This window comes from Furipterus horrens, unplaced genomic scaffold, assembly GCF_987537825.1.
Source record: "Furipterus horrens unplaced genomic scaffold, mFurHor1.1.pri manual_scaffold_1, whole genome shotgun sequence".
In the NCBI taxonomy this organism is placed as follows: Eukaryota; Metazoa; Chordata; class Mammalia; order Chiroptera; family Furipteridae; genus Furipterus; species Furipterus horrens.
Window position 1 is genome coordinate 60,428,903 of NW_028327171.1, and position 12,479 is coordinate 60,441,381.

The 12,479-nt window shown below is 36.5% G+C and overlaps 1 protein-coding gene across 1 annotated transcript in view; it reads left to right on the plus strand.

The window, feature by feature from the left end:
* The first annotated feature begins 1,381 nt into the window (after positions 1-1,381).
* Positions 1,382-12,479, plus strand: part of CPA3 (carboxypeptidase A3) — a 40,007-nt gene continuing 28,909 nt past the window's right edge. Inside the window, 3 exon segments of the mRNA XM_090286412.1 lie at positions 1,382-1,466; positions 1,545-1,621; positions 7,946-8,019. Of these exon segments, the coding sequence (XP_090142538.1) occupies positions 1,382-1,466; positions 1,545-1,621; positions 7,946-8,019 (236 nt within the window).

The following is a 12,479-nucleotide window of genomic DNA, read 5'->3' on the forward strand; positions in this document are numbered from 1 at the left end:
CTACTCTGAGGTTATAACTATCTAAGTGCAAAGTCAAACTCTTTTTCTCTGTATGCCGCCAAACATATCCTTAGAAACAATAGGACAAGCCTTTGCTCTGGGAGTTTCTAGTGCTGCCCAATGTCAAGATTATGAAACCATTTGTAAAACCCTCCTCTTACCTGCAGGGCTGGGGCAAGGGGACCTTTGAAGGAATAAAAGAAAGTCATACATTATATTGCATACCTATCAGATGGAGAGAAATAAACTATTGCTGCTACTTATAATTTATAATCTCCCCCAAGATATTATTTGATAATAAAAATAGGCAACCATGACTCTAAGAAGTTTTATATACAACCACCTATACATCCATCAATGTGAAGAAGTAGATTTTAAAAGGAAATTCTAAACAGTTATCTGATTAGATCCATTTACTCACTCTGTTAGATTATCTATGATTCTGGGCAAAGGTGGTGTTGTCTCCCAAATAATCCATAATTAACTGAGCTGTGCTCAAAACTAAAGACCCTCCCACAGGAGACTGTTTAAAATGGCCTATAAATTACATTTATTCATTCGACTTTCACAAAACCATTTATTGGGCACCTGCACCATCCAGATCCTGAAGACAGCAGCCAGTGTACAACATTTGAGCAGCCATATTACCTTGCCATCTAGGAGTCCTCACTGCTTTGGGCACAAGCCCTGCCTCTGAGGACAGAGGGAGGGGAAGGGGAAAGGGCTGGAGAGGTGGATGCTTTAGCTCTTTCTGTAATGTTTGCTTCTTTACAAAGAAAGGTATGGAACAAATATGGCAAAAGTGTTACCATCATAAAATCTAGATGATGAACACATCAACGTTTTCTAGATTACTTATACTATATTCAAAATATTCTGTAATTCCAATGTTTTGAATTTAACAATTTACAATGTAGCTTCAAAAACATATTTGATGCTATTAGGTACCACCTACCAAGGGTCAGCGGTCAGATACTCAAATATGTCTCAGATTCCAAGTATGAATTTAAACTGATTTCTTCCACCATTCAGTTCAAACATATGGTAGAATAGTATTTTGAAACAAAGAACTGGGTTTGAATCCCGGGTCTGTGAACATACATACTAGTTCTGTTGTCTTGAGAAAGTTATTTGCTAAAAAATGAATTTGCCACACATCGCATCTGTAAAATGGGAATTCCCTATTGTAAAACACATATGACTAGCATGGCATTTAGTGTTAATGTTGCCACCCTACCTCTCTCTCCCCAACTAGAAAACATAGGGGGTGGGGGTGGGAACATTTCATCCACCAGAACCCTAAGAGGAAATCAGCTGCTCCTCCGGATGAGGGCTGAGGCATAACATTGGCAGGGGGTCTGGGGACGGGCAAACAAGAACCATGCGCTTCATCCTGCCTGTGGGTTTGATCGCTACCACCCTGGCAATTGCTCCCATCCGCTTTGACAGGTAAATCTCACCACCTTGTGTGGCAGTGTCTGTGCTGGAAGAGGATTCAGGAATACTCTTTACAGTTCACATTTTCATCTTTTGCATTCATGAAGGGGAAAAAGTGTTCCGCATAAAGCCCCAGGATGAAAAACAAGCAAGCATCATAAAGAACTTGGCCGAAACCAACAAGGTAAAGCAGTTATAAAGATATTTTATCTCTTCTTTCTGTTCTCTAAAAATTGCTTTTTTAAAAATTTTATGTTCAATGTCTAAAGACAAAGATAAACGAAAGTGGCAGGAGCTACTTGGATAATTCAGCCAATCGCCAATTCTTTTTTTGTTGTTTTTCCCCAAATTACCACTTCCACTTTTCTTCCCAAAAGCCTGGCAAACAAGAACTTTTTCTAGTTGGAATTGGGAAATAAGGGTATGTTCCTTTATTAAGGCCTCATTTTCCTCCTTAATAATGCTTTGCTCACTCCGTTGGGTTCACTCCCACCCTAGTCTGTTTAAAATATTAACTGATAACATTAACGACCAAGATGTGGTCCTTTCCAAGAGCAGGTCCAGTTTAAAAGGAAACTCTTAAAGTTTGATCAGTCTTTTAAAACACACCGGGCTAATAATCATTTTATCATTTATTCAGCTGCTCCCATACAAAGGTGCATTGTCCCAGCCATGTTGCATACATCACTTCAAATTCTCCAATAGATTTTCAGTGTCGGTGTCATAACTTAACCCATTGAAAATAGAAGAATTGAAGTTCTATTAAATAATCAAGATGACACAACAGATTTAAACCCAGAACCAAATCTGGAATTTATTCTAGTCCCATATACTCTTATCTCTACCTCAAATCAATCAGAAGTTCCACCTACTCTAATTCCCAAGTGTTTTTCAAATCCATGTTTTTATCTCCATTTTGCTGCCACTGCCATTCATGTTGGCTCTACCTCCTTTGGGGACCATTTTAATGGTCCCTTAACTAGTATTCGGGGTTCTAGTCCTTCCTCTCACAAAGTCAGTCCACACCTTAACACGACTGTTTGCTCTAAAACTTGATGGTTGCATTCCTCCATCTGAAGCTTTTTCATGAGAGGCAGCCAATCATGGAAAGAGTATGATCTTCAGAGGTTCTGACCCCAGCTATGTGGCCTTAGTCCAGTACTTAACCTCTCTGGCTCTCAGCTTTCTTCTCCATCAAATGGGATAAAAATCATACCTATTTCCTAAGGTTGTTATAAAGACTAATGACAACAAACTCACAGCTATCAACAACTGAATCTAAAAAATAAAAACAAAATCCAACTAAGCAAGCCAGAATAGGAACAGAATCATAGGTATGGGGATCATTTGGAGGGTTATCAGCTGGGAGGGGGAAGGAGGAGAAATGGTGTAGGGATTAAGAAGCATAATTGGTTGGTACAAAATAGACAGGGGGAAGTTAAGAATAATATAGGAAAGGGTGAAGCCAAAGAATTTATATACACGACCCATGGACATGAACTAAGAGTAAGTCCTCTTATTCAATATTCAAATGTGCTGGAGATGCAAAGTTTGGAGTGTCTTGAAAGGGAAGTACTATTTTTTAATTGGGAAAAGTAAAAACAGACTGTTGAGACCTGACTACAGAGATAATTAAATCAAATCTGGTCACATAACTTCCACCTTATGTTTGCTCTGATCTGCAAGAATAGCAATCATCTACACCTGCCATCTCCAAAAACCAGCCCCTAGTGAGGGCAGAGAGCACATCAGCAGACATGGATGGCTCAGCCACACTCGTCACCTCAACAGGCAATCACCCAGAGCCCAGACGCTATTAGTGACCACTAGCACCGCATTTTTGCATTTGAATTCTGATGCATAAAAGGAGAGCCAAATAATAGTGTTCATCTTTAAGGCAGAGTTGAGGGACTATAGAATGTATAGTAAATAAATAATTTTTATGAAAGAAATTCTTCCTCCAAGAAAGCAAATCAATGTAATGGAATAAGACAAATCCAAGAGAAGAAAATTTTCGAATGACCAAAGAGGCCAAAATGGGGCGCTGTGATCCCATAGAAAAATAAGGGGGAATTAGAATGTATTGAGCACCAGCCATGAGCCATGCATTGTTTGGGCATGGGGGCAGTGAACAAGCAGTGAACCCAGTGATGAATATTGCAAATCAGCACAATACAGAAAACAAAATGTTTTTTTTTTTGTTGTTGTTGTTGTCTTTTTAAAGTGTATTTTATCGATTATGTTGTTACAGTAGTCCTAATTTTTTTTCCCTTTGCTCCCCTCTGCCCATTACCCTCCTTCCCTACAGTAATCCCACCCCTCTTAGTTCATGTCCATAGATCATGTATATAAGTTCTTTCGCTTCACCCTTTCCTATATTATTCTTAACTTCCGCCTGTCTATTTGTACCAACTAATTATGCTTCTTAGTGCCTGCACCATTTCCCCATTACTCCTCCTTCCCCCTCTCTGAATGATCGCCATGCCTATGATTCTACTCCTATTCTGGTTTGCTTAGTTGGATTTTGTTTTTATTTTTTAGATTCAGTTGTTGATAGTTGTGAGTTTGTTGTCATCTTAATGTTCATAGTATTGATCTTTTTTTTCTTAAATAAGTCCCTTTAGTATTTCATACAATAATGGCTTGGTGATGGTGAACTCCTTTAGCTTTAACTTGCCTGGGAAGCACTTTATCTGCCCTTCCATTGTGAATGATAGCTTTGCTGGATAGAGTAATCTTGGTTGTAGGCCCTTGCTGTTCATCACCTTGAATACTTCTTCCCAGTCCCTTCTTGCCTGCAAAGTTTCTTTTGAGAAATCAGCTGAGAGTCTTATAGGCACCCCTTTGTAGGTAACTCTCTGCTTTTCTCTTGCTGCTTTTAAGATTCTCTCTTTATCTTGAACTTTTGGCATTTTAATTATGATGTGTCTTGGTGTGATCCTCTTTGGGTCTACCTTGTTTGGGACTCTCTGTGCTTCCTGGACTTGTATGTCTATTTCCTTCGCCAAACTTGGGAAGTTTTCACAGAAGCTTTCAATTTCGTGCTCTTCCTCTTCTCCATCTGGTATCCCTATGGTTAAGATGTTGGCACATTTAAAGTTGTCCCAGAGGTTCCTAAGCTTCTTTATTTTTTTGAATTCTTGTTTCTTCATTTTGTTCTGGTTGACTGTTTTTTTCTTCTTTAGGTTCCAGATCATTGATTTGAACCCCAGTTTCTTTCCCTTTACTACTGATTTTGTGTGGATTTTCCTTTGTTTCATTTAGCATAGCCTTCACTTCTTCCCTTATGCATTTGCCATACTTAAGCATATCTGTAAAGCCTGTGAGCATCTTTATCACCAGTGTTTTGAACTCTGTATCTGTTAGGCTGTCATTTTAATGTTCATAGTGTTGATATTCTTTTTCTTAAATAAGTCCCTTTAGCATTTCATACAATAATGGCTTGGTGATGATGAACTCCTTTAGCTTTACCTGGTCTGCTCATCTGTTAGGTTGGCTGTCTCCTTGTTGCTTAATTCTCCCACTAGAACCTTGATCCTGTTCCCTCTTTTGGGCCATACTTCTCCGTTTCCTCCTCTTAACAGGCTCCTGTGTTTGTTTTCCTCTGTGTCTTAGGTAAAGCTGTCGCTCCTGTTACATTGTAAGGGGCAGAGCCTTAGGTATTCATCAGTACAGGTGACCCGTTTCACCACATTGTGGTGCTGTATGTGGGGGAGGGGTCTGAGAGGTAACAGTGCTGCCTGCTCAACACTTACCCTTTTCCAGGCATTCTCCTACTTCTGTATGGGACTGGCACCTCTCTAGCTGTTGCCCGGGCTGTTGTTCCCAGAGTGGGTGGGTCTGTGGATGTTCTAGGGCCATAGGGACCCTTTAAACAAGTGGGGTCTGCTGAGAGACCTAAAGTTTCTTCCTCTGCCCCAACCCCCATTTGTTTGCACAGTCAGAAACAATAAGGCTTGATTTTCCCTGGCGCTGGGACCCTGAGCTGTGTGGTCTGGTCAGGAGCTGGGAACACATCCCAGGTATCCTTCACTACTTTTTAAAATGTGTAATTGCACTTTCCACTGGCCTGCCACTATTGCCACTGCTGCCTCTGCCAAAATGTGTCCTCTCCACCTCAGCTCCACCCCTCCCACCTGTCTGGATGAGTATTTCTTTTTTATATCTTTGTTTGTTGGACTTCCATGCAGCTCAGTTTTCTGGAACTTCTGGTTGTCTCTAGTTTTGAGGTATTTGTATTCCTTCTTAGTTGTGGAGGGAGACATAATGTGTCTGTCTAGACCTCCATCTTGGCCGGAAGTCCCAAAATGTGTTTTTATATGTTCAAACATTTAGTGATTAAAAGGGGTCCTGTTTTAACTCCCCCAGCCCTTGGCATCCCAGGAATCCCCTTTACTGAGATCTTCACCATTCAAAACATAGCTAAGTACTAGTTCTTTTTTTTTACTTGCTATTTCATGCTCCTGCTACCTAACAGTACTGTCACTCAAAAGACCTCTTCTGAAATAAAAATGCTATAATCTATTGCAGAGCAGATTTCCTGCTGCTTATCTCAACTTGGTTGCATTTATAATATTCCTCAATATCCTCAATAGATATAAACCCTACTGAAATTAAGAAAAATATATGTAAAACAGGTTTAAAAAAATTTCTCGTTCATGGCTTAATAGTTTAAAATGTAGCAGGCTGTTGTTTATCTCTTTCTTTGTTTCCTCTGCTGTTTCAAGAGGGATGTGAAACAAATGAAGTTAATAAATGAGGAGAACATATTCAAATTAATTTTTATCAGCATTTAACTCCTTTTAAATAACATATCAACATGTGTTTTTCTATGTTTTATAAATTGCAAAGGAGACACTTTATAAATATACCTCCAAGATCATAGGAAATAGTAATGCATTACGCTAAGGTTCAGATGACTTCCGGATTCTTTCATCTAAAAGACCCCACCACTCCACCCTATATACCCCCTAGTGACTGTGTCTCTTGGTTCACTCACAGCCAGACTTCTCAAATGCATGCCTTAGTTACTACACCCTTCACTTTGCTTCATTAATATAGACCTGAGTCATATTCCTGTGATCAACTAATTCTTACAAAGTATCCAGCCCAAGCTGAAATAAATTTTAAGTAGTTAATCTTGTATAATTTGGTTGGAACAGCAGGATAAAAATGAAGTATTATGTTTTCCTTTGTATCTTGGTAATGTAGACAAAAGGCTAGTTGCTTGACATGAGTGTGGATAGTGGAATAAATCACTGTGACAGAAGGCACCTGGGCAGGTAGCTGACATGCCTTCATTTTATCCAATCACTCACATCTGCCCTCTCTCCTCTTTGGTCCTGTATTTGCCTCTAGTAGCCTGAGACAATTCTGACTTCAAACAGAAGTCTAATTATCTAAATTCAGATCCTCATAAATAGTGCATTTTTCAATTTGTCTTTTGCCATGATACTTACTTGCTATGCACATCAAAAACCAAAGTGTTAAACTGCCTATAAAAATTAGTTTTATCTAATTAGGACATGATTTCTAGAAACTGGTCCAAATTAGCCACAGTTGTAGGAAAGCCACATATCTAATTAGATAGTTACCTTACTCAGAAATATAAATATGTAAAGTGATCTGTGCAGACGAGAACTATTTAAAATCTTGTCTCCAAGTACTAATTAAATAGATAATTTTATTTGCATATTAATTATATGTGTTACTTGATGTCAGCAGTAACAGGAGAGGGTTCTAAGAACAGAAACATCTGGTTGGACCCAGGCACCATTCTGAATAAAACCACATTACGAGGCTGGTTTGACACAATGATTTACTTAGACAACCTTCATTAGACAGTGCATATAAACCACTATTTAGTTTAAAGCATCTGTGTGTGATTTTTTAATTTTCAGAAAATTAAATTACTAAGACAAATTTGATTTTAAAGCAGCATGTTTGCTCTCTTTTCATTTACGCTTTTACAAAATCATATAAGACCAAATTTTTAAAAATAATAAAATGTATATACTAACAAACCTGAATAGACTGGTGAAAAGATATATAAAGGAAAATACATCTATTCAATGAGCCTAAAGGGGCATACACCATATTTAGAGTCATCAGTTAAAAACCCTAGCATTTTTATTATATTTTTATATTTTAGACATTTGTATTTTAGAGACATTTTAGGTTATCTTTTCTTTGATCAAAAGTTAAATTACAAGATAAAGAGTTGTTTACTACTAATATAATTGTAAAATTCAAATGATGCAATTAAGTAAAATCTTATTAAGATCCACATAATCTTATGTGGGAAATGCAAAAGATATTTACACCAAACTGACACAGCAATTAACCCTTCATATTAATGTCTAATTAATTAATAATGTTCAGTCAGACACATGTTCATATTCCAAGTATATACAGTCCTGTAAAATACATATTTTAATAAAAAATTATTCCAATATCTATTCCATTCATTTTCCTTCTGCTCTACATTTTTGTATATTACTTACCCAAGTGTGAAGCAGGTATATTGATACCTACTACAAATGGTGACAAGATGTTGGTATGGAAAGCAGAAGAGTACGATAGGTAAGACTGTGGATTCTGGAGCAAGGCTGTCTGGGTCCAGTCCCAATTAAAACACGCATTATGTATTTAATATGAACAATTTATTTAGCTTCTCTCTACTTCACCTTCTTCATCTTTAAAATGGTGTTTCACAGGGATTTCATGATATTGACTGGGACTATAGAATCACTCTTTACCTGGTTCCTTTGCTTCTATTAGATCAAGTGGAGGAAAGACCACTTACATGTGTTTACACAATTGCGCATGCACGCACACACACTGTGCAACAGAAGATAACTAGAGGCTATCACCAGAGGCTCCCTTTCCCTACTAGTGAATTAATTAATGCCTTAAAGTTTATTGTCCAACACTGGATATGACTCCAGTGTTGGGGGATCCATGTCAGAAAGTGCCCCAGTTTGATACATGGTAACCCAACTTGGGATAAATGGGATCTTGTGGAAACCTGAAATCATGCTTTTGATTAGACCATCCTACTGAAATGTGGGCATAAACCCAGAGCTGGGTTTTCATACCAGTTTATAAGGCACCATAACAATGACTCTGCCTCCCTGAAACATGCTTCCCCATTGTCAGCACACACACACACACACACGGACTATGTTTTTACCTATGATAAAGTTTAATTTATAAATTAAGCACCATAAGAGACTAACAATAACTAATAAAATAGAACAATTATAACAATATACTATAATAAAAGTTATGTGAATGTGGTCTTTCTCTCTAAATATCCTATTATTCTGTACTCACCCTTCTTCCTGTGATGATGTGAGATGATACAATGTCTATGTGAGAAGCAGTGAGGTACTCAGAAAGGCATACAATTTAAAACTTATGAACTGTTTATTTCTGGAATTTTCCACTTAATATTTTTAAACCACAGTTGACCACAGATAACTGAAACCTTGGACAATGAAACTGGATAACAGGAGATTACTGTACACTGGCCAACAGTTCTCCATCATTCCTTCTTTGTTCCTCTCTAAAGCAGCAGAAGGAGGGCACCTTGAAATTACCAAAATAGGATTCATTTTTGCCTCTTCTCTGAACTTCTCCTCTGCTCCCTGATATTGTGACAGAGGTTTCCAGGAGAGCTGGCCAACTAGGCAAACTTTTCTCAGTAGACTAAGGAAACGGCAGGTCTGATGGTATGGTACTGTCCAGGGATGTCACTCCTTGCAATGGAGGCATTGTTGTATAATGGTTCACAGCTAGAGGTCAGGCATCTCTGTGTTCAAATCCCAACCTCTGTATTTTACCAGTTGTGAGAACTTTGGAAACCTACATACCCTGTATAAAAGTGAGGATGATAATGGTATACAATTAATAGTGTTGCAGAGAAGATTAAAAGGTTAGGTATAAATGCCATGCTGAAGACAGTTCCTGGCACATAAGAAAGACTGAATAATTATGAGCCACTCACATCATTAAATCCTCAATGATAATTATTTATCTTTTCACCTACATTTAGAAATATTTTTAACAAATTAAACAATTATTGGAGTGCTAAAGTAATATTTAAGAAAAAGTAATTTGGTTTCATCTAAGCCTCACTGCTGGTTATTAGAAGGGCTCATGAAAAAAACATCTGGCCCTAGTTCTTAATTTTCAGCCTTAGGATTAATTTCTAGTTCCTACCAGCAACAATCTGGAATTGTTCTGATGTCCACATGCAGCTGCCTTTGTGGAAAGGTTGTATTTCAGCTCTTGCAATTTTCAAGAGCTAGATTGATATGTATAAGTCTAAAAATATTCTTAGGTATGAGCTTCTTGTGATTAATTAATACTGTCTTATGTTACAAATCAACCTTGGGGACCATAAAATTTCTCTTTGGCCTATTTCCTCTATTTCTATTAATGCAGGTAGAGCAAAAACCACATGCTTTCTTTAGAACTTAAAATAATTAATTATGTATGTAGTTGCCACCCAAAATATAATTCCCAACATTTTCAGGCCTTTGTGTGAGTTTTAGTGCAAGACGCCCCAGCTGATTCCAAAATTTTTAGAATTTCTTTTTCTCAGAAATCTCAGATTTATCATAAGTCAAAAGCCAAGCAAACAGTGAGTTATATATAATGTGCATAATAATGTGCTTGTCAGTGCTGTTAATAGGAATCAATATTCATGAGCAGTACTTGGTCTCATGTGCTAAATAAACCCTAATTAGCAGTATACCTCATTTAAGTTCTGCCTCCAAACTGAGATCAGTCAGTCAATCAGCAAGAAGAAACTGACAAGTAGAGTGGGTGCTTCAGTGTCACAGTTCATTATTATGAGAAATTGAAGAAATCAGAGTCAAACAAGTACAGACCATCAAAGCCTGTTTTAAAGATATGTTAAAACTGTGAAGTGGTTGTCAGTTTTGTGACTCATTTTCACTTTCGTACTGAAGTTCGCTGGGTGCCTATGGAATGCCAGGTACATCTCCTATGTCACTTAATTTCATCCTCACACAGCCCTGGCTGGTATATTTGGTACCACTGTTACAGTGAGTAAACTGAGAATCGGAGAAATAGTTAACCTGCTCAAGATCACATTAAGTAGCCTGACTGGGGTTGGAATCCAAGAATATCTGATCACAGAACCTCTTCCCACTGAATCCCTGCTTTCTTATTTGATAGAATTTGTAGAAGTAAAAGAGTGCATGATACTGTCCTAAATGACTAGAATAAATGTTTAAAAATAGAAAACATCTTCCTACTTAGAACTCATTGCTAACAGAAGAAAAATTCCTGTGTTTCATCCACAAAAGTAGTATAATGCCTTTTTTATATGAAGTCAATGGGAAATTATATTAGCCAAATAAATTGTTCAGATAAATACAACTTCAGAAAGTCCTTTATTTTAAATATTTCACAGAAAGATTTTCATTAAAAGCCTTACTACACTGAAAAATTGAGTATATTGAATGTGGTTTGCTTTTGATTGAGAGATTATCATTATAAAACCAAGTTTCATACTGTGCTATAAGAGAATGATCTTTTCAAAGGCTGAGTTCCCAAAATATGTTGGGTAATTTGGATTTACATTTGACCCCTGTGTTTCCTAAGTCCTCTATCTATGTAATTTTACTTTTTTGTTGTTTTGGGGGATTTTTTGCTCTCAGCTATCACCTACTGATGGTATGCTTGCTTCCTGAGAATCATTTTCCCTGTGTCCAGTGTATTCCTCCTAGGTTACACAAGCTTTTATAACTATATATAAACTATGAAGAACAAGGCATTTTTGTAAGAGTGTATGTAAATATCCTATGGCTGTAACATAATATTTAACATATTAACAAATCTAATAATAAATTTTAATTGCAGTCATACATCAATGGACAATAATAACTTGATTATATAAACACTGCTATATTAACCTCTAAATGGTAATCAACACTGTATATACTTAATGGTAAAAGACAGATTTTCTTGTTAAAACCAGAAAAAGAAAACAGAACATCCTCTTTCACCGCTATTATTTCCTTTGTTCAAAGAGCTTAGCCAATGCAATAAAGCAAGAAAAAATAGATATTGAAAAAAGTAAAAAGTATTATTTTTCCAGAATAACTACACTGAAAACTCTGAAGACATAACTAAAAGTATCAGAAGTAAAAAGATAATTTTTAAATTAATACAGTGGCTAATAGATAAGTATAATGAAAGCAATGTTTTTTAATATATGATATATGTAATAATCAGTTCATGTATCTAGTTGTAAAAAAGCCACTCATAAGACTCAAAAAAACTCTATAAGAAAAATATATAAAATTTTATTGAAGAATAAAAAACCTATATTATGCTTTATTATTAATTATAAATTTCTCAAACTTATTCATAATTTAGTGCAATTCTAATAAAGGCTAACTCTTCTAATAATTTCTAAAATGATTCTGACAAAACATTCCTAAAAAATAGGTAAAATTACTCAAAAAATTTGAAAACCAGACAAAGACTTTATGAAATATTCAAATTCAATATTAAAACTATAGTTAAATATAGTTTGATGTTTACACAAGAGCAAGAAAACAGATTAGTAGGACAAAATAGAAAATTCCTAAACAAACAAAATATATAGAAATATTTGTGAATGTAGTGATGACCAGAGGAAAAGGCAGACAGAGGCTGGATGAGGAAGGCAAAGGGGAGCAGAGAGGAATGGGAATATCTATAATAGTGTCAACGATAAAAATAAAGAAAAAAGTATTTATGCATATGATGACAGTGGTATTTTTGAAATACCAAGCTGACATTCAAATTTCCAGCTCCACCACACACAAATTATATTTAAATTTTCTGAACATCTCCATCTGTAAATGGTGCTAATAGTAATTAAATAAAATATAATAAATAATGTGTGTAAGACAGTACCTGGACCATACTACATATATGAATATCCAGCTGAAATCTCAGGTAGGAAGCTGGATGTGCAAGCCTTGGGAGAGGTAGGGAGAGAGGTTAGGGAGAAGTAGGGT